General features: G+C 37.3%; 1 protein-coding gene across 1 annotated transcript in view; it reads left to right on the top strand.

Annotated features, from left to right (window-relative positions):
* Positions 1-23,537, top strand: part of Eps15 (epidermal growth factor receptor pathway substrate 15) — a 99,837-nt gene that overhangs the window by 10,473 nt on the left and 65,827 nt on the right. Inside the window, exons 2-7 of the mRNA XM_032900408.1 lie at positions 7,208-7,249; positions 13,748-13,837; positions 14,704-14,751; positions 18,288-18,383; positions 21,209-21,274; positions 21,778-21,903. Of these exons, the coding sequence (XP_032756299.1) occupies positions 7,208-7,249; positions 13,748-13,837; positions 14,704-14,751; positions 18,288-18,383; positions 21,209-21,274; positions 21,778-21,903 (468 nt within the window). The remainder of the gene's footprint in view (positions 1-7,207; positions 7,250-13,747; positions 13,838-14,703; positions 14,752-18,287; positions 18,384-21,208; positions 21,275-21,777; positions 21,904-23,537) is intronic.

The raw sequence follows: 23,537 nt of genomic DNA, 5'->3' as shown, positions 1-23,537 counted from the left end.
ATAGCCTTTCTCTTAGAGCTTTTGCCAGATTTAGATCTTTTTCTCCTTCATTGCTGGATATTGATGCCAAGGTCTTACTTATGTGGCTAGGCAAGTGCAGTGCCATTGAACTTTATCTCCAGCCCCAAATTCCTATTTTGTTAAATTGTTTTATGTGTCTGAGAGTTTTTGCTGCCTACACGCACGCTGTGTGTGTGTGCCCTGTGTTTATGGAGGTTAGATGAGGGTGTCGGCTCTCCTAGAACTGAAGTTACCGATGGCTGTGACCCATCGTGTGAGTGTTGGGAACTGTTCTCTGTAAGAGCCTTCTGAGGGCTGAGCGTACAGGCCTATCATGCTTGGTCTGATTAGAAGGATTTAAGCTAAGCAGATTGATTTGGTTACAAAGGCCACTTATAGTTGATTAAACTTTATTTATTGTAAATTGGCACTAAACGTGAGTGAGTAAGATTGAAATGTTTTAGTTTGCATCTATAGTCCATGTTGCTTTTGTCCTAAGTCTGTTCTCTACATTCTGTTCTTTCCCTCCTTCCTTGGCATACTTCTATGCATGGCCTTGTGGGTGGATTCTGGACCATCTGGTACTTCAGAACAATTTAAAACTGATTCTGTTGACTCTGCTCTGAGCCACACTTGGTGTAAATGTCCTGATTTGTGTTTGTGCTTGATAAGTCTTCTCTCGTATATTTCCACTGCTTTTCATGACTGATTTTCCTTAGCACATGAATTTTGGCAGTGTCAGTATGCATGGATTAAGGTGTCAAAACTTCTTTTCTTGTAAACCCCCACCCCCGTCCTATTATAAAAATTTAATAAACTTTGTGATTATGAGATGATCTTTAAAAAAGGGGGGGGATTGTTTGAAATTGGGAATAAAAATATCAAAATCGTGATCTTCCTGCCTCAGCATCCCTAGTGTGGACATAGTCACTTTATTTTTATTTTTTTACAGATAAGGCCTCACATAGCTTAGGCCAATCTTGAACTTGCTTTATAACTGAGGGTAACCTTCATCTCCTGATCTTCTATCCTCCTGCCTTTAGCTGCTAAGGTCTAGCTAGCATTACAGATGTGCACCACCATTCCTTTTCTGCTTATACTTTTGAAGTCTAAGAATCCTCTGCCAGATCCAAGATTATAAAGATTTGTCTTCAACACACACTTTTTTCTAAAAACAGGTTTTACTGTGTACTGTGTGGCTGGCCTGGAATTTAAGATTTCTCTGGTTCTGACTACTGAGTATTGGGATTAAAGGGTTGAGTCAAAACACCAGGCCAAGAAAGTGTTTTGTTTTTTTTTTTGTTTTTTGTTTTTTTTTTAAGTTTTAGGCTTTATATTGTTCCTTGATTGATACATTTTTAGCTAATTAAAAAAAGATTTTTAAACACTTATTTGTGTGTATGTATATGTGTGTGTGTACGTGTATGTATGTGTGTGTGTGTGTATGTATGTATGTATGTATGTATGTATGTATGTATGTATGTATGTATTAGGTCAAAAGACAGCTTGTGGGAGTTAGCTGTCACTCTCTACCATAAGGATTCTTGCTGTTGAACTCAGGTTGCTAGGCTTAGAGACATGCACACTTACCCACTCACTGCTCTATCTCTGGTCGTTTGAGTTAATTTTTGTATAGGATGGGACGGATCCAATTCATATTTTTGCTTGTTGGTATGTTTTAGTTGTGGTGCAGCATCCCATAAATGATGAATTTATTCTGAATTCATAATTCTGTTCTATTCATCTGTTTGTCTAAACATGTACAGTGCAGTGTTCTTTTTCTTCCGAGACAGGGTTTCTCTATGTAGTCCTGGCTGTCCTGAAACTTGATCTGTAGACCAGGCTGATCTCAAACTCACAGAGATCCTCCGCCTCTACCTCCAGAGTGCCGGGATTTAAGGCAGGCACCACCATTGCTCAGCTTTATTATATATTTTAAAACTTTTACTCAACAATGCCTTAATAGTTTTTCGGAAACTCTTTTACAGTTTTTAGATGTGCTCCTAAATATGCTGTTCTTTTTTATGCTGCTGTCAATGGAATTTAAGTTTATCTTCAAACTTACTGTGAGTGCATAAAATACAATCACTTTTATATATTGATTTTTATTTCTTATAACCTTGGTAACTTTGTTCATTTTAATGGATTCTTTATAAAGGATCTTATTCTCTGTTAATAGGGATCTACCTCTTCTAGTCTGGATGCTACTTATTTCTTGTTTTTGTCTATATTTCCCCTCCAACTAGCCCCTCCATTATAATAATGAAAAGATGTGGCAAGCATAGACATGACGTGCCAGTCTTTGGGAAAAACCATGTTTGTATATAGCATAGCCTCATCACTCATACACCTACAGAAAGAAACTGAAAAAATATATTTATAAATGCATATATACAGACTGTGTAGTAGTATGTAGCAATTTTTTTTTTTTTTTTTTTTTTTTTTTTGGAGACAGGGTTTTTCTATGTAGTTCCGACTATTTTGGAACACTCTTGGTAGACAAAACTGGCCTTGAACTCACAGAGCTCTGTCTACCTCTATGCCTGGCTTGCAACTTACTTTTTAAAAGAAATTTCTCTTATATTTATGGATATATGTCAAAATTGATAAAGAATAATGCTTTTAATTTATAACAGAACTTAAATTTTTTATGTAGACAACTGTGATTTAAAAGTTTCCCTTTAGAAATTTCACTTCATTGCTAAAAAGGCTCATGTGCAATTTTTGTACAATTATTTTTAGGTTTTTATTTTTTCCAAATCAAAACTTCATCTCACTATATAACTATTCTTGTTATAAAGGATCTTCGGAGAATGCATAGTGCTTACTGAGAATGTAAAACCGTATATAATCCTATTTCCCAGAGACAACCTCTGTGAACACTTTAGTCATTCCTTTTGGATATTTGTGTTCATCATGTGTGCTTTTTTAACATCTAAAAAGTGATCATGTTTCTAGTTAAGCAACAGTGACAAGAGCTGGTTTTACTGAGGCACATAAAAACATTCTGAGTTCATCTTGCTTGATATGAGTGACTTGGCAATTTGGATGACTTTTTCTGCTCTTACCTGTAATTACATTCGTGTAGTAATAGACTTTGCTCACCTTAATAAACTCCTGCCTTCTTACATGTTTTCGCAGTAGCTAGTGAATCTATATAGTACTGATGGATAAAGTACAGTTTGGAGCTCACAGGTTTCTTTTGGGGCGGGGGCGGAGGTTGGTGGTTGGAGACAGAGTTTCTCTGTGCAGCCCTGGCTATCCTTGAACTCAGAGATCTCTACCTGTCTCTGCCTCCCAAGTGCTGGGGTCAAAGGTGTTGCCACCACTGCCTGTCTTTTTTTTTTTCTTTTCTTTTTTTTTTTTTTTCTTTTTTTTTTTTTTTTTTTTCGAGTTGGAGACTGAACCCAGGGCCTTGCGCTTGCTAGGCAAGCTTTTTACCACTGGAGCTCAGAATTTATTATTTATGATTTTAAAATTTTCCTTTGTATGCCAATTTAGTAAAATCAACTCTTTATTATCTTTGATTTTTTTTTTTTCAAAACAAACATTTTCCTTTAGGTCGGTAATCATATACTTTTTTATTTTAACTCAAACTGGGACATTTTTAAGAATGAAAAGAGATGTTACAAATATTTAACATTCTACACATTTGGAGGATAGTTCCATTTAGTTCTCTTTTCTCTTTTGAGCTAGGCTTTTACCTCTGTAGCTTAGGCTGGTCTTGACATTATGTAGCCCAGGCAGCCTTGAAGGCGTGTACCACCATTGCCTCAATTTCCATTACTGGGATTATAAGCGGGAGATTATAAGTGCTCTGTTTATGTGTATTTCACATGTTCTATTGAGTTTAGATCCCGAATTTTGTACACCTTTTATATTTTATCCCTTTCTAATATAGAATAGAAATTTATCCAGTTAAAAATGAAAGACTCTTGATACAGTTAACTTCCAGAGCAAAATACAGAATTCCAAAATGAAGTCTTCTGTTCTGTTTTACTTCTTATCATTTTGTTCATGTCTCCTGTGCTTTTGAAATCTGCAATTACTGTCATAGCAAAAGTTGTTAATAAAATTGGTAATTGCTGTGCCTCAAAAGCTAAGTTTCTTTTGGAGCTTTTTCCATTTGTGTGTGTTGTGTGTGTGTGATATGTTCATGTGCATGGGCCTCTGTCATGCAGAGGACAAAGATGGATGTCTGATGTCTTTCTGTTGTTGTCCACCTTGCTCCCTTCATATGGGGTCTCGGAACCAGAAGCGCTCCATTTCTACTAGGCTGGTTGGCCAGCAAGCTCCTGGGATCCACCTGTTGATTTCCTTAGTGCTGGGCTTGTGGGTACACATGTCCTGCCTGGTTTTTATGTGGGTTTTGGGGATTTGAACCGAGGTCCTCATGTGCGCACATGAAACTTCCTCACTGAGCCATTTCCCCAGCCCACATTTTTTTTTAAAGACAGAATTTCATGTTGTTTTCATTGAATTTTAATCCTTGATTAAACCAGTTGATTTCCAACTAGTTTTGTACAGTATGTCACCAAGTTTTGGAGGACTTAGTTTTAAAAATATTTACCACTAAGGCACTTAGGCAAGATTTATAAGGCAACTTGTGACATTTATAAAGACTCCAGCTGTTAAAGTCTGATGAACCTGTTACGTTGCCATGTTGAAGTACTTGTTTGCATTCCACGCTGGCTTCATCCATAACATCTAACTATTTATATATGAAAGCATCCGTGAATGTCGACATTCAGCATTAACCGTGACCCTGAAACTTCCATAATCAGTAGCCTTGAAGGTTTCCTGCAAGTTCTTTTCTGCCCACCCATTTTCTGGAAAAATGAAAATAAAGTGCTTAGTTTTGTGTTAAACAGCTTTTTTTTTTTTTTTTTTTTAGCTCATTGCTCCTAAAAGGGCTCATATTAGATAATAAAACAGTGATTACCGAACAGCAGAACAAGTAATTATAAGACTACTATACAAAGAATAGGAAAATAACTGCTAAATTGTCAGGCTATTGATTCCTTGTAGAGTGTTGATTTGTTCCTAACCTGTCTCCTCACTGCAATAGCTAGCTGGGAGCCAGGTGACCTTCTGTGTCACTGCACGTGCCACTTTTCTAGCCACACTACCAACAGCACCACTAGCAAATACTTTTATTTTACAAGACATTAAAGAAGAAGTTATTCATATTTCTTGTGTCTGGGGATATATTTTTCAATGGGTCTGCTTGGTTTCTTTAAAAAATTAAAAAATAAGTTAATTTATATATTGACGGTGGTGTGTGCTGGCTCATGTGTGGAGGTTGGAGGACAACTGTGGAAGTCAGTTCTCTTCCTCTGCCATGTGAATCCTGGGATGAGCTCAGGGGTCAGGCTGCTCAGCAAGCCGCTTTGCCAAATTTATGTCTCTGCTCATTTTCTTTGAAAGAAAGATGTTCTGATGACTCTGGAACTATCAGTTGTCTTTCAAATGCTGTCAGTTGTTTAATTTGTTACAATACTTAGCCCCTATTAACATATACTGTGGTTAGGAGTTCGTATACAGTGAAAGTATACTAAGTCCGACCAGGTTTACATTAATTATTTCAGTGTAATGAATAATAATAGTTCATTTTTAAAGTGAGAAATCCGAGACAACTAGTGACGACCTGAATGAGCTGACAGGACAACAAACTGAATCAAGGCTGTCCTAGGCGATCCATGGGCATCTTAGGAAGCATAGTGGAGTGGGAAAACCGGAATTTATATTCTGATTTTTCTCTCTCTCTCTGAAAAGTGAACTCTGAAACTGGTGGTGCACACCTTTAATCCCAGCACTTGGGAGGCAGAAGCAGGTGGATATCTGTGAGTTCCAAGACTGCCAGAGCTACACAGAGACTCTGTCCCCAAAAACTAAAAATCAAAGAATTTTTTTTTCAGGAAAAGCAGAAAGTAAGAGATATATGTATATGTCTGGTATATACATAATATATCTGGAATATATATTGATTTATACACAGTATATATTCCACTATGCATGTGTATTTCTACCTATGCTCTTCTTCTCCCTCCCGTCAGGTCTTTCTCAAATAATACCCCTTTTTTGGACATTCAGATTGTTAACTGACATTTAAAATTATATCTTAAGTTACTTCCTATGTTCTTCCTATCTTTACACGTGCCTCCCCCCACCACACAGTCACTCTTGACTTTGTTTTCCTTTGTGTATCCTCATTTCTTTAACTTCTACTCATGAAATAATGGTGCTCTTTATAAATTGTCTTCTACAAAATCTTATACTGTTCTCTCCTGTTCATAAGTTCTTTTTTCTTTGTATATGTGTGTGTGTTTGAGACATGGTCTTGCTGTATAGGTCGGACTGGCTTCCATTCTACCAGCCACCATGTCCATGCACTACCTGTTTTGTACAGATGCAGCTGAGCTTTGTTAAATGCATGCATACATGCATGTTATTTCTAAGTAGATAGATCCACCCTCTTTTCTTCCTTCCACAATTTTAAGTTTCTGCTTTCCTGTCACCTTGGAACCTTCTTAGATGACCTTCTTTGCCCTGAGCATTCTTCCGTCTTCCTGCACAGACAAACCTGAGCTTTTGAGCATTGGTACTTCAGGCTGCCTTGCAGATGAGCTATTGTGTTCATCTGCTGAACAAGGAACCCTTTGAACGGGGGTGGGAAACGAGTGGCACTGCCTGCAAATGAGCAATTCAAGTCTGGTGACATCAGATCATCATCAGTACAACAGTTTGTGTACCACAAATTGTTTGTTGTTGCTGTGGTCACAGTTTTACGCCAATTTATATGCTAGGCTAATGCTTTCCTTCTGTACTGCATCTCTTGACTTCTATTGATTACTTTATTGAAGTAGACTTTGAATTGGTTTTTAAGTACTATGGATACTTGGGTAGAGGATGGACATTTTGTAGAGAACTTTAAACTGACTTCTGTTATATATTGGGTTTCTGGGTAGAATTACGATTGAATAAAACTCTTAGATTTTGTTTTCCTGGTTCTTTGTAACCTGTGACTGTTCACTCATTTTCCTCTTTGTCCCCAAAGAAGAACAGATCCCTTCCCCCCCAAAAAACCAATCTTTCTGAAATGATCTTAACTTTTTGTCTTTGTTTCTCAAATATATTTTGAATGAATGCAAACTATATCACAAGAAGTTATTGGATAAAATATAATTGCTATTTATTTCTATTTTAGTTGTCAAGTGGGAATCCTGTATATGAAAAATACTATAGACAGGTAAGATTTTACTAATTGTATTCTGAATTGAACATAAAATATGCTATCAATTGTAGATTATATGCACGCAGATAAGCAGTCACTAAATATGTTTGATATGTTATACTTTCAACTTTTTGGGCTTTAGCCTCTAGTTTTGAGTACTTGATACTGTGATACTGTTTTTGTTTTGAGAGGGTCCTGCTAGGTGGTCTCTGCTGGCCTTTTAGTATATAATCCTGAAGCGGGAACCTAAGGGCTCTTTGGAAAGTCAGTTGTGTTAGATGGTGTTTTGCTGGGACAAACACAAGAAGGAGTGATTTCCTGAAGTGAACACAGGTGAAAGACTAAGACAGACTCGTGAAGGAATGTTTCACTGAACAGACACAGGAGAGAGGATGTTCTGCTAAAGCAAGCATGTGAAAGGACACGTGATGAAAGATTTCTTTGCTATTGGCACGCATGTATCGGTCCACCTTACATTGTGTAGCTGGGCTGCATTTGTTGGGACTTCTCAGACTTGGGCTGATTGGATGTCTGTGCTGAGGCAAGACACGTGGAGGACACCTGATGTTTGGAGGACTCCATGGAGTGACTGAGAGAGAGAGAGAGAGAGAGCTTGGCTTGCTGGTATAGATAGCTCAAAACTTGTGGGTTTCAAGCTGATCCCTCCTGTTGTCTTGAGCCAAGACTGGGGCCTGGCTGTCTCTGCTAGGTCAAGTCACCACTGTTGCTAACCCAAATCTATAGAACTGAACTATAGAACTGATGTATCCTTGAAGTGTTTGTGAGTGGATCAAGCTGCTGCTGTCTGTTAGCCTGTGAACTGAAATGCTGATATCCAGACAACAGAGATGGGAGTAGCTCCAAAGAACCTTTCTAAACAGGTCCACTTCCTTTTTCTTTCCCATTACGTCTGGTGAGTGGTGGGCAATAAAAGAGGTTAAAACATTTAATAACTGTCACTAAAAATAGGATTTGAAAAAAATTAAACTTACATAATTCTATTTCAATCTCTTGAGTGCTGAGATTACAAGCATACACCAAACACTGGCAATTAGCTCTCAGAAAAATGAAAGATAATTTAGTTTCCTTAAATATTAGTGTTTAAAAAAATCTATAGAACATTAGATACATTTATTCAGATAAAAATATCCAAATTAATGTGTAAGCCAAATAGGAATAACTATTACATGTTTGTTTGTTTGATGGTTTGGTGGTGGGTTCTTGCTCCATAACCTGGATGGCTTGGCACATAGTCTGATTTGTCATAACCCTCCTGCATCAGCCTCTAGTGCTGAGATTATAGGTGTGTGCCATTATACCTGTTTTATTTAAGTAAGTTTTACAGACTGGAAGCATGGCTGTCACACACAGTAATTGAGCATGGGCTGAGGTGTAGCTCTTTGGTAGATTAAATGTTCAGCATACATAAAACCCTAGGTAGGTTTAATTCCCACCAACCAACCAACCAAAACTTGTATCAAGGCTTTGGTTAATTAATTACTCAAGGAAATGTTCAGATATAAAATTAAGAATGTGATAATATTTGTTAATCCTAGCACTTAATGGAGGAAACAAAAGGATCAAGAGTTCAAGATAATTCTAGGTTATATAATGAGTTTGAGGCCAGTGTAAGCTATGTGATATTCAACCTTGAAAAGCACTAAAAGTGAAAATGAGAATATGTGTTGTAGTGATTCATACTCAACCAGAAAATTCATTTGCATCTGAATGGACAAGAGTCATTTGCATTTTAAGAGTTCTATTATTTCTCATTTCACAGTTTAAAGCATTATTAAAAAGCTAACCAGGAGCACATACATATTTTAGATCAGATAATATCCTGATGTTCTAGATCTCTCCCCACCGCCTCAATATTTTTGAGATAGTTTTATGTACCCTAGGCTGGCCTTGAAGTAGCAGAGTATGATTTGAACTTTCTGTCTCTGCCTTCCATTTGCTGTGATTACAAGTGTATGCCCCTGTGCCCAGTTTCATTTGCTCATTTCTATGTACTCATTTCACAGAAAACTTGTGCAATTATAGAAAAGACTGGTCTCATTTGGCTTGACTGTCTTCCTCACTTTAGAAGATACTAATTAGCCAGCTTAGAGAACCCTTCAGTTTTGACTTCTAAGTCTACTTGTAAGTAGTACTTGTGTACTACTTAGCAGCCTCTAAGTCTAATTCTTAAAAATATGTAGAGTCTGATGTATTGATAATTTTAAGCACATACACACATACTTCTTAAGAGTGGGATTCTTGTTGCTCAAGAGGGTCTTGGACATGAAGGCTCAAGTCATTCTGTCTCATCCTCATGAGTAGCTGAGATTACAGGTATTATTATGCTCAATTTGACTTTATGCTTTTTTTTTTTTTTTTAAATCTTTTGAGGTGAGATTTAGCCTGGACTCAAACCCATGATGGGTTGAGGATAACTTTGTACTTCTGATACTTCTGCCTTTACTTTCAAGTGCTGAGGTTACTGTTTTGCCCACCACACGCCAGTGTTGGTTATAATTTTTACAGTGTCTTGCTGTGTAGCCAGACTCTCTTAAACCTTAGAGCCACCGTCATGGCCTTCCCAGTGCTGGGATTGGGTTGGCGTATTGTAGCTCAAGCTGACCTCAAACTTGCTGTTATAGCAGAGGCTGTCCTAAATGGCTGATCCTCCTACCTTTGCCTCTGAAATGCTAGCGTTATAGGTGTTTGCCACCATTTCTGGCTTCATTACTGGTTTTTTATTGAACTTTAAACTTTGCTTATTTGTTCTTCAGGCTTTTGGTTAGGATCGAAACCTTAGAAATTCTTTTTACCATATTTCCACTTGTACTTATAAATAAGAATTGAGTTTTCCCCAGATATGCTCAAGTTCTTAGTTAAAACCCTTACTACTTGTGATGGTGAAACTTTATAAAACTGATATTTCTCATTCTGTGTGTGTGTGTGTGTGTGTGTGTGTGTGTGTGTACGCGCACATGTATACTCCCTCATGTATATGAAGGCTAAAGAAGTGTCTTTACTCAGGTGCCCTTCACCTTTTGTTTGAAACAAGATCTCTCTTGTTGTGTCTTTGGTCAAATATGCTAAGCCAGCTGACCATTGAGCTGGGATCCTGGGATCCACCTGTTTCTGGATCTCATTTTCTCATTGCAGGAATTGTAGGTCACCACCATCCCCAGCCTTTTACTTGAGCTCTGTCATCCAAACTCATGATTTACAGCTTTCTAAGCATGAGTTCTAAGGCTGACAGAGCTGTCTCTTTCCCCCGACCCATGCCCAATCTTTCTAGGAGAGACTTCTAGATAGTGACTCCACATCAAGTCACTTTCTTTACAGATAGCTTGTCTGTCAGAGTAAAAGAGAATTGTTCTTAAATAGGCCTTATATTGTATACTTGATTCATTTAATTATGTCCTTTTAAAAAGAAATTTAATTTAGAAATTGTTGAGTCTTTGTGATAATAATATCACAAAAAGTTGTTCAGTAACAACTATTGATTTGATACTCTGATGCATCAAAGAAATCAGGTCCTATCAGGTCCAGGAAAGTGTTTCTATTCAGTTTACTAAAATGGATCCTACTAATTATGTAATGAGATAGCGGAAGAAGAAAAAAAGTACTTTTTTCACACATTTTGATATGAGGGTGTACTTCACTGATAGACTGCTTGTTTACTATGCATAAAGTCGTGGGTTCTGTCCCAAGCACTGGAGGTGAGGTGGGGTTAGGGTTGGGGTGGGGAATGACATCCTTAAGGCTTCCTAGGCAGGTATAGTGTAGATAGTACACAGTGATCCCAGAACTTGGGAAGTGGAGAGGGGGTGGGAGGGCGCCAGCAGTTTAAGCTCAGCCTGGGCTACATGAGGCCTTGGCTTTTGAAGCAAAAAATGAAAAGCAAAACTAAGATGAATAAAGAATAGGGGAAAGGACTTGTGGTGACTGCCCAGGGAAAGGCACTTGCTGTATGAGTCTGATAGCCTGAGCTTGATCCCCAGGACCATGGTGGAAGAAAAGAACAGACTCTCAAAAGTTGTCCTCTGACCTTGACACATATACCATGACCCTACCCACATCACATACACAGAGAAATAATTTTTAAAAATTATTTTAAAAGATTCCCTTGAAACTCTCTAAACAATAGAAAAAGAAGAGAAGAGAAAAAGGGAGACGATGTGAGGCAGGAGGATCACTTGAGCTGGCTAGTTCAGAGTTAGCTCAGAGAACATAGCGGAAATTTTTAAAAAATAAAATCAAGTAATCCTAATAGAGGGCTGTGTGTGTGCATCATGGGAGAGTGTCTACATATGGGAGACAGTAAACACCATTAAATTGTAAACAATTTGTTCAGTCCTGTATGATTATTTTTTGGCTTGTGTCAGGAGTTTGCTTTGGTGTAGTAGATCAACTTCCAGGCTAAAAAGAGGCAAAAGGCCTAATTCAGTTTGCTAGTATAGTCTAAAAGTTATTCAGGTGTCTTTTTTCTCCTTTTTGAGATAAGTTTTTTTTTTAATTTTTAAAAAATTTATTTTTTCTTTTATGTTATAAATACACTGTTGCTATCTTCAGACACACCAGAAGGGGGCATCAGATCCCATTACAGATGGTTGTGAGCCACCATGTGGTTGCTGGGAATTGAACTCAGGACCTCTGGAAGAGCAGTCAGTGCTCTTAACCACTGAGCCATTTCTCCAGGCACCCCCTCCCCCTTTTTAAGACAGGATTTTTCTGTGTAACCCTGGCTGGATGTCCTTGAAATCAATCTGTAGACCAGGCTGGCCTCAAATTCAGAGATCTGTCTGCCTCTGCTCTGCCTCTGTAGTACAGGGATTAAAGGGATGCACAGTCACCACACGGCTATTGAGATGATTTTATGCAGCCCAGACTGGCCTTGAAATTAACTGTGTAATGGAGTTGTGTCTTGAATTTCCAATTCTCTTGCCTCTTCCCGAGTGTTGGGGTTAACGGCATGCGCTGGGGTTGGAGAGATAGCTCAGGAGGTAGGTACGCTGGCTACCCTTTCCCAGAGGATCTGGGATCAATTCTAGCACCACATGTTAGCTCAGAAGCATCTGTATCTCCAGCTCCAGGGAGTCCAGTACTCTCTTCGGCCTCTGTGGGTATTGAGCATGTACGTGGTATGCAGACGTATATGCAGGCAAAACACAGCACACAGAAAACAATTTTTAAAAAGACATGTGCCTTCGTGTCTGCTTTTTATTATTATTCTTCCTTTACTATACTGAGATCAAACATAATTCTTTATACATGCTAGGTCAGTGCTCTACCACTAAGCTGTATTCTGAGCTCAGAAGTCACTTCTTTTTAAGTGTTGAAATTTAAATCCTTGGTGAGACTGTGAAACTTTGCTGAGGACATGGATTCTAGCTTGTAGTTTATAGCAGAGAACCTTTTGCAGGAACCAGGACTGTAGAAACAGCCTGTAGGTGAATGTAAATGGGTATGGCTGCAAGAATGGAAGATTGTAAGATTACATATTAGGATACAGTATATAAATACTTAATGGATTCCATCTATGTTTTCTCTGAGTGTACTGATAAGCTGGGTGTGAATTTTCCTTTTAGACCATGGTAGACTGTGGTCAGGAAGTGGTCAAAGAAAAGTAGTTCTGGAGAGTTCTAGAGGCACGTTTCCTGATACTTTCTGTACTCCCCCCCCCCAAATTGAAGGATTAGATTGTTTGTTTGTTTGTTTGTTTGTTTTTCTTGAGTGCCTGATCTGGCCTGTTCTTTCCTTTGGAAGTTTTTTTTTTTCTTTTGCTTCTTTGTTGGTGCTTTGTAGAATACTTTGTGTGTTTACAGAGAATTTAGTCTTTAAACTAGAAACACAACTAGTTCATGAATATCCTAGTATAATATTTCCTTTCCCATGAATTTTTAAGATTTACTTTTCATAGTTACAAATAGAAATTTAGAAAAATCTTTACAAAAATGGGTTTTGGGGTTTTTGTTGTTGTTTTCTTGTTTGTTGTGACTGCATTCTGTCTTAAAGTCCCCATCAATGGAAATGATGTTTTTCTTTGTGTAGTAGATAAACTAAAATGACTTACTGCTTGGTTTAGAGCTTTGATTTTTTTTTTTAATATTACAGTTTCTAAGAGTAGATATAAAAGCAGTTGATCTAAAATTATTTGAAGAGGCAGATAATATAAATAACTATTTCAGTTAGTCAGAAGACCTCAGGAATTCCTTTTTTTCTTTTATTGGCACTTAAATGACAACCATAAAAATGGGGAGCTAGAAGATGTAGTTGATGTTCTGACTACTCACTTGTTTTTCCTAAGCTTGTTCTTTCACTTGGATAACAGACACGACACATATTTTGCAAATTGATTCCTGTCTAGATGGTACCATTCTTTTAGGCTCTGCAGAGTCCTTGCCCTTGTTAGCAGAAGGATTCTGGTTCCAGTTCTTAAGTTAGGGAGAGGAGATAGAGAAGTAGTGGTAATTTTGATCTTGTGTTTTATTGTCTGCTTCCTGTTTTCTGTCTTTTCAGGTTGAAGCAGGCAATACTGGAAGGGTGTTGGCTTTAGATGCTGCTGCATTCCTGAAAAAGTCAGGGCTTCCAGACCTGGTTCTTGGAAAGGTAGTGTGTATTTATTATAACTAGATTATGCATGAGTGTGTAGAAGCATAGTGAAACTGCCAGCAAACTCAGAAGGATACAGTCAGGAGACACAGGTTAGAGCTGAGTCATGGAAGCAGTGAAAGGAACAGGATGGGGTGTTAGGATGTAATGATTATCCTTCTGAGAATTAAAGTGGTGCTGAACACTTTAGAAACATCACTTTGAAGAGGATGAAATGAGAAAGTAATGGTGCCTTTGAGTATTGGTAAGAAGCGGGGCAGAGTAGGAATCTTGCTATCCACTCAAACAACTGGCCCTATCCTTGCCTCTTTTGTAAAACTGCCCATGTTTAATGTACAAAGTAGAGTGAGGGAATGAAAAGAACAGAGGTAGAAGGCCCCTCTATGCCAAATTGTTATGTATGATATTGATATATAATAAGTAAAATCTTGAAAAATATTCAATATTAATAATTTCATGATTCACAGATAACCATTAACTCTCCATAAGGGAAAAAATTTATCTTATTAAGAATTAAAATCAGGGTAGTGTGTTTCAGTAGACAGCATTTGATTCAAAGTTAAGCCCTGGGCTGGTGAAAGGGCATTTGACTAAAAGTTGGAACTTGGGTTTAATTTTTCCCTTATTCCTTTAATGTTCTTAAGACAGATCATCTAACCTAGGCCTTCATGTCTTTGAAAGAGTTGCACTGAATAATTTTTAATGATTCTTGGATCTGTTTATATAGGCCATAAAGTTATAAATGACAGGAACTTGATTTATCTTTTAAATGATTTTTGTTAATATATATATATATATATATATATATACATACACACACATACATATATAAAGATTGATTCTGTTTTTCTCTTAAATTTCAGATTTGGGATTTAGCTGACACAGATGGCAAAGGTGTCCTGAACAAACAAGTAAGATTGAAAGATTCATGTGAAATTTTTTTTTTTTTTTTTTTTTTTTTGGCTAATTTGAAAGAAAAAGTAGCCGTTTTTTTTTCTTTTAAGCCCAAAATTTGCTTTTCAAGATCATGTGTCCCATCATTGAAAGTATATCTAATGACTGATTTCTAAAACTTGGTGACATTGTTTTTTTTTTTTTTTTTTTTTTTTCGGAGCTGAGGCCCGAACAGAGCCTTGTGCTTGCTAGGCAAGCGCTCTACCACTGAGCTAAATCCCCAACCCCGACATTGGTTTTTGAAGCATATATCTATGTATATTATATATGTTACATATTATATAAAATGTTATATATTTGTATATCAATATATAGATATCTATTAATAGGTATATGTTATATATCATATATAAATATGTATATATTAATATGTATCATCTATCCTACAGGGAGACTTTGTTTTTTGTATTTTATTAATTAAATTTCTTGAATATATGAGATCATAAGTAAACATTGGTTTTATAAGTAGGTGTTCAGCCCAGACCTTTGAAAGGAGTCTTTGGAGGTAATCAAACCTGAATTCTTGTTTTACTTTTTATGTGTAAACCAAAAGGTAGTTTACAAGATGGAACTACCCTCTAGTCTATGAATATATGAAAGGTTATAGCCACAGATACTGAATACCATGTAGATGTACTTTATGTTCGGCTTGTTGAAAATTTACTATGTCCTGATACTCTTGCTTAGCACCAACTGTGTAAAGCTCATTTTCCCTATGAAAATAGCTAAAGCAGGGTCAAACCAGAAAAAGAATGAGAATAATAATTAGATGATAGAGTCAAAATACCCAGCCTCATTTATAGGAAAAGTATACTATGTGTATGGTTGTTTTACTTGCACATATGTGCATGTCCTTGTATCACATGTGTGCCTGGTGCCTGCAGGGGATAGGGCATTGGATTCCGTGGAACTGGAATTATAGACAATTGCAAACTGCCATGTGGGTGCCAGGAATTGAGCCCATGTCCTCTCTCTAGCCTCAAGAACACCCAGGATTTCAGGACTATATTATAGTTGTGCTTATTGAAGGTTCTGGGAAGAAGGGCCAGTTTAAGGCACTGAGGACAGTGCCACTCAGGTATCACCAACTCAGACAGCAAGTATTTGTTAAGAGCCACGCTTTATAAATGCAGAGGTGACAGTGACAGATATAGCTCCTTTTAGGAGTTTGTAATATAAAAACTGCTTGTAGTCCTGGACATTGGACGAGTTTGAGTGTCTTTGTGATATCCAGGTTGCTAGATGTATGAGTCTGCCCTTGAAGTTTGAGTTTACATTGAAGGCATAGTGTTTTATTTTGGCATTTTGAAGAACTATTTGTGTTGAGCCACAGTTAATTAAAGTTCCAGTCCACAATTATTTGGCTGCATTGTTTTTGCGTTTGTGACAAAGCAAAACATCAAAGCAGAAAGGCATGGTGAATAAAAGCTTGCTCACCCCATTGCTGGTGACCTACATAGGTCCTCCCTCTAAAAGTTTTTTCACCTGTTGGTAACACCACCCAAGAGCATGCCTTTAGCATATGAGCTTGGCATATCAGGAGACATTTAAGATCCAAACTATAGCAAAGGTATAAGTTTTTAAAAAGGTGTGTATTTAGTGTGTATATGTGTGTGTATATATATATATGTGTGTGTGTGTGTGTCTGAGTACAGATCTACTTACGCCCTGGTGCACATGGAGATCAGAGGACAACCTCTCTGGTGTTAGTCTTCACTCTCAACTTTGATTGAGGAGGATTTCTTTGTAGTTTTCAGCTGCACATGCCAGGCTAGCTAGCCCGTAAGGTTCTGCAGATTCCCTTCTCCACCTCCGATCTAGCCATAGCATGCTGGGATTACAAATGTGTACTGATACATGCAGCTTTATGTGTGGTCTAGAGATCTGAACTTCAGTCCTCACTCTTGCATGGCAAGCACTTTATCCACTGAGCCATATCCCCAGCCCAAAGGTAATACTGTTTGAATTATCCTATGAAAGAAAGAAAAGAAACCAACATTGAGAATTTGTATAACAAAATGACACTTAGTGCTTTCCTCCTACAGAACTGTTTTTATTTCATTGCTCCTAATACATTGCAAAGTGATATCATTAGATAGTCCTCCTTTCAGATTTGAGTTTTATTTAATTTGCTCAAGGCATTGCAGCTATAAATAGCAGAGCTAGAATTTAATGGAGAATTACTTCACTTCAGGGCTCATGCATACTGTAGAAATGGATCTGATTCTTTAAGCATAGCTGAAGAATCCCAGCATTGGAAGCTTAGTGGTACAAACAAAACGTCAGCAGAAGAGACATGGGAGTCAAAGGAGAGAGAAGTGGGGGTGCTTCATGATGCTTCATAGATGAGACGAGCTTTGAAGCATCATTTTTGCCTGAGTTACTAAGACTATAAGGAGGATGAAGGAGCTAGGAGGTTATTTGTGACTTAGGCAGTAGTTTTCAGCTGTGAGAATTGAAGTCTGATTACACAGAAACTTTTTAGGTAAAAGAGAAAAAAAAGGAGAGAGAATAAGAGAGAAAGTAAGAAAGGAAGAGAGCAAGACAGACAGACAGACAGACAGACAGAGACACACACACACACACAGAGTGAGTTCTACTGGAGATAAAACCGAGGGTCTGTCATGTATGTGAGACAAATAGTCTACCATCGAGTTACATTCCCAGTCCCAAGGAGAATCTCTTGAAAAATTTCAAGAGGCAAGTATTGAGTAGAAGAGAGAGCTTGCAAGGTCAAGGTCAGGAGAAGGTAGGAAGGGAATAGGTGAGAATGGGATGTGGCTACCAATAGTGAAATATTGGATCAGCAACAGGCCTAGGATGTTGAAAAACTGGAAAAAAATCTTACTGGAATAGAACACTCAGAATGACTGCAAACAGACTCAGCTTCTCTACATTTCTCTACTTACTTCACATGCTTGAGTGGAGACTTAAAGTAGCAGGATATGGGCAAAGATTTGGGCGAAGATTTGTGAATATTTTTAAGTCAAGCAGTTAAAATTATTTTAGATACTGTCCAGTTGTTTTCATGTAGTTCTTTTGAACTACCAGTGATTGCCTCCTGGACTCCTGATCCAATTTCAAAATTATAGCTCCCACTCCAGAGGTGACAGTTAGTTTATTATTTCACTTTAGGCTCCCCCACCCAAATGTCTCTCAGTTAATAGACAGCACTTTTTAGTGAGATTGCATATTCTTTAAAGCATGAATATTCTGTGCAGTTTCCACTTCTCATGTACCGTAGTATATTTAAATATTTTTATGTTACTTTTTTAAACTAATGATAATAGATGATAGAAAAATCATTGTACATGTCTTTTTTCCTCAATTTTAAAGCAAATGTTTTTGAAACAAATATACTGTTTTATTTGTTGCTATATAATACTGTGGAATAATTGTGACTTGTTTGTATTTCATATTTTCAAACAATAAAGTGGCTTATAACAAGGTAGATTGGGAAAAAGCTTCTAACATTTATGCTTTTCTTTGTCAGGAATTCTTTGTTGCTTTACGGCTTGTGGCATGCGCCCAGAATGGACTGGAAGTGTCACTGAGTAGTCTAAATCTGGCTGTTCCTCCACCAAGATTTGTAAGAAATGATTTTATATATAAAATTTATTAATTAAAAGATCAGGGCTGGGGAGATGGTTCACTGCATAGAGTGCTTGCGTCTGTAAGCATGGGCTGCTGTCAGATCGATAGAATCCACATAAAAAGCTGGCTTTGTGACCTGCCTGTAATCCCAGAAGTCAAATGAGATGGGATTCCCCAAAGCATTCTGGTTAGTAAATAGTGGGATCAGTGAGCTGAGTCACACGAGAGACCCTGCCCAAGAAACAAAGTGCAGAGTTAATCAAGACAACACCTAAAGTCAGTCTCCGGCCTTTGTAGAAACATACATGATCACACTACATTCAGAAAACAATTATACCACATGATTTGAAATAAAAAGTAAAATTCTAATTTTTTCTACTTTAATCCCTATCACTTAGCTACCTGGTTTTATTTCTTAGTAATTACCACTGTTACTAGTTTTCTGTATGTCTTTCAGAGTTATATGTGCATACAAAAACATAAATACCCATTTCTCAACTTTTTAGTGGTAGCATTTTATGTATTTGATTCCATACCCTTTAAAACAAACATTTTTAAGAGACACTTACATGTTAACATAAACTTTACTTAGTATTTGAATAACATTTTTTGTTTATATTTACTATGATTTATATAAACTCCAGCTAATAGGCATAAAGATAGATTTTTAAGGAGAGTGCTGCAATGAATAGTAATTTTGTTTATATCATTTTCATATGCAGAAATGTAAAAATGAACTCTCAAGAGTGATTGTCTTAGGTTTTTGCATGTAACTCCTGGCAGTGGCCGAGAGACCCTGTTTGTGGGTGCTCTTCTCTCAGGCAGGCAGAGCAGTGGCAGTCCTTTGCTCATCCTAGCCTGATGCCTGGCTTGGTGGTCAAAGCTGTTTCATGCCTGGGGCACATAAGAAACAGACGTTCTGCATGTAGGACCTCACTTTTACCAGCAATGGTCGGCATGTCAGCTCCCTGGTGCTTTTGCTTGCACACTGTTAGCAAACTTAGAGATCCTCGCCAGCTTGCTGGCAAATGGGATGTAAAGTATAAAAAGATTTGTCTTTTTTGCTTATGGGTGAGAGTGATTAATTTTTCTTTTTTTCTGAGACAGGGTTTCTCTGTGCCTTGGTGGTCTTGGAACTCTCAGTAGACCAGGCTGGCCTTGAACTCAGAGATCCACCTGTCTGCCTTCCCAGTGCTGGGATTAAAGGCAGCACCACTACGACTGATTAGTTTTTCTTAAAATACTGAATGGTTTATATTCCACTTATGGGAATGTCTAATTTTAGACTATGACTTTTTCTGAAGTGATTTTTTTCTTCTTGAATTCTAGAGGTTTTTTAACTCTCCATCCATATAATTTGCAAATATACTCTTCAATTTGCCATTTGTATTTTATTGGGTTATGTTATTTGCCCCCACAACAAAATTATGTTATGTAAACAAATTGTCAAGCTAAAACTGATTCTTTTTCTATATTTGTTACTCCTAATGGAGGTATGAGTGGATTCGAATTCATTCTTTTATGATGACTACTGAATATAACTACTGAATAGAATTAATACAATGTATTGAATAATCAATCTTTTTCATACCAGTTTCAAATGCCACATCAGCAATGACCTAAATTTCCATATGCATATTGATGTTTCCTGTTCTTAATTATTGATCTGTTTATCTGTGTGCTGATTTTTGCAATGTTTTGATTATCATTGTTTCAGAAATTATATATGATACAGCTATTATCGGCATTCTAAAGTTTTTCAGAAATTTAATGGCTGTTGTTTTAATTTTAAATTTAATTTTGGTGCTGCTAGAGTTAAACCCAGGGCCTTACACCTACTGGGCAAGTGTTTTATCAACCCCTCTGTTTTTAAACTTGGTATTTTAGAGAGATGGGCTTAACAGTTAAGAGCACTAGCTTCTCTTCCAGAGGACTCAGGTTTGATTCTTAGTACCCACATGGTGGCTTACAACTGTCTGTAACTTCAGTTACTGGGGATTCAACATACTTTTCTGGTCTACATGGGCACCGGCCATACATGTGGTACACAAACATACATGCAGACAAAATAACCGTATACATAAAATAAACTAATAAGGTAGAAATCTAACCAGTTTTGAGAATGTATATTTCTCTGTTTAGACATGACTTACAAGGGTTGTCATAGGTATTTGTTGCCTAGGTATAATTATAGGGATTTTTCAAATGTATTCACCTTTCTTCGGCCATGTAAAGGTATAACTTGAGTGTGCTGCCAATAGGTATCATGACAAGGAACTTACAAATGCTAAACGAGCTTGTTTTTTTTTAGTCTGCTCTTCTTTTTTTTTTTTTTTTTTTTTAAGATTTATTTATTATATACGAGTACCCTGTAGCTGTCTTCAGACACACCAGAAGAGGGCATCAGATCTCATTACAGATGGTTGTGAGCCACCATGTGGTTGCTGGGATTTGAACTGAGGGCCTCTGGAAGAATAGTCAGCACTCTTAACCATTGAGCCATCTCTCCAGCCCCTTAGTCTGCTATTCTTAAACAATACTGGGGAAATGGTTTTTAGTATTTGGTTTAGTTGTTTTTAGTACAACTCTTAGTTGTAGAAGAAATTCTACAGTTATATATGTGTTTTAGGTGTTGTTCCACTGTGAAGTAATTTGGCAAAATGAAAACATTTTTATTTCAGTGGACAATAGATGAAGGCCTAATTAAAATAGTGTTGATATCCAGCATTTTACACAAATATATTTAGACACAAAACCCACATTTTCTTCATTGGTTATGGCATGAGGACTTCACCAGTTCCTTTTCTCTTTATTTCTTAGCATGACTCCAGTAGTCCTCTGCTAACCAGTGGGACCTCAGTTGCTGAGCTCCCATGGGCTGTAAAGGTAAGGACGTTCCTTGCATCTCCTTTGCTTCCTACTTAGAAATACCTTTCTCCCTACCCTCAAAATACACTGTTCTGCGTTGAACTTTCATGTGCATGTTCAGATAGTGTAGGGAAGATACTGGAATTGAAAATCTTGAGGAGTGCTTTAGCTGTTAGATATTTTGTGACATGTAAAAAAACCTTTTCTTTCAGGAACTGAAAGTGTCACTGCTGATGTGTTACTTTGTTGCTGTAGGTCTGTTTGAGGGGACTAGGTGCTCTTCCCAGCATTCCATCTCTGAGATGCTCTGATTCTAATTGGACAGTAGAAAATGGAAACATAGTGGTTCAACTAGTCTTTAGTAGAGACACTTTGAAATTATTTAATATATTTTGATGAGAATGTTTTAAAAAAAATGTTACCTTAAATCTTATCTGCTGTTTGAGGATTTGATTCTTATATGTGTAGTTAAATTCTTTTCATGATTTTTTACCTTGTCATCTGTTTTTTTTATATTGTAGTCTGAAGATAAAGCCAAATATGATGCAATTTTTGACAGTTTAAGCCCAGTGGATGGATTTTTGTCTGGTGATAAAGTGAAACCAGTGTTGCTCAACTCTAAGTTACCTGTGGAAATCCTTGGAAGAGTAAGATAGCAAACTTCAAATGTAGTTTGTTTGTTTGGGAAAATTCATAATGTATAACTCAGGCTGGCTTAGAACTCATGAACCTCTTACATGAGCCTCATGAGTGCTAGGATTACAGTATGTACTAGATGCAATTATATATTCTAATTTTATACTTACCAGGATCACTAATAATATATACAGATCTTATTAAAGTACCAGTATGGAAGTTTTTGTATTTTAACATGTAATTTATTGTCATGGTATTTCTAGTTTTAATTGTTCCCTATAAAATATGAGTGGTTGTATTTAGTTATATATGTAAATCCATTAAGTATTATTTGTATCTTTCTATGTATATGTGAATGATCTTGTTATTTTGACAAGTTCTAAGGACCATTTATATTTTTTAAAAGATTTATTTTTATTTTTAATTGTGTGTGTGTGTGTGTGTGTGTGTGTGTGTGTGTGTGTGTGTGTGTGTGTGTGAATACAGATGCCCATAGAATATAGACCAGGTATGGGATCCCTGGATTTGAAGTTACAGAAAGCTGTGAACCAACATGTGGGTGCAGAGAATTAATTCAAGTCCTCTGGAAGAGCAGGAATGCTCTTAATTGCCATCTCTCCAGCCCAGACCATATGTATTTTGTGTTTTCTATCTTATGCTGTGTAGTATAGGATCTTGTGTTAAGGAATACAACATCACAAGTGTTGTTCTCTGACTAAGCTTTGCGGTTTTTTCCCTAGATGTATGTGAACCTTTAATTCTTTGATCTCACTAATACCTTTACATCTTGGGCTCCTTTATTTCTCCTCATCCTTTTTAAAATTGCATTTTAATTAATTTTGTGTGTGTGTGTGTGTGTGTGTGTGTGTATGTATGTATGTGTGAGTGTGTGTGTATGTATGTGTGTGTATATCTGTGTGTGTGAGCGTGTGTGTATTGAGTATGTGCTGCAGTATGCCATACCCATTAGGGGGCAGTTTGAGGGACTCGGTTCATTCCTTCTACCATATGAGTCCTGGGGATAGGCTCAATTTGTTCGGTTTGACACCAAGTTCCTTTATCTGCTAAACTGTCAAGTTTCTGTCTTTTTGGGGGTTGTTTTGGTTTTTCTTCTCTGTGTGTATTTTGGATGGAAGCCTCGCTTATGTTTTTAAAATTTTCTTACCTTATCTTTGTCTTGTTTAGTTTTTGAGACATGTTCTTTACTTATCCTGGAGCTCTGCCACTCTGGTACTAGGGTTACAGGCCTGCACTACCAACACCTAAGACACCTACATTTTTTTTTAATGATTTATTTTGTGTATATGAATGTATGTTTTGCCTGAATCGATGTATGTATGTATGTATGTATGTATGTATGTATGTATGTATGTACACTTTGTGCATGTCTGGTGCTCATAAAGGTCAGAAGAGGCCATTGGACCCTTGAAAATGTCATTATGGATGGTTGTAAGTCACCATGTGGGTGCTGGGAATAGAACCTGGGTGCTTTGCAAGAGCAGCAAGCACATTGATCTGCTGAGCCATCTCCTGACACCTGCCTTTTTATGTGTGTCTGGGAACTGAACTCAGGCCTTCATGCTTGCATGGCAACCTCTCCTCCCACCCCCGCCCGTGTGTCAGGTGTTCAGTCAGCTGTGTTAGG

This window comes from Rattus rattus, chromosome 1, assembly GCF_011064425.1.
Source record: "Rattus rattus isolate New Zealand chromosome 1, Rrattus_CSIRO_v1, whole genome shotgun sequence".
In the NCBI taxonomy this organism is placed as follows: Eukaryota; Metazoa; Chordata; class Mammalia; order Rodentia; family Muridae; genus Rattus; species Rattus rattus.
The sequence above is the reverse complement of the archived record's forward strand: the minus strand, read 5'-3'. Positions and strand labels throughout refer to the sequence as shown.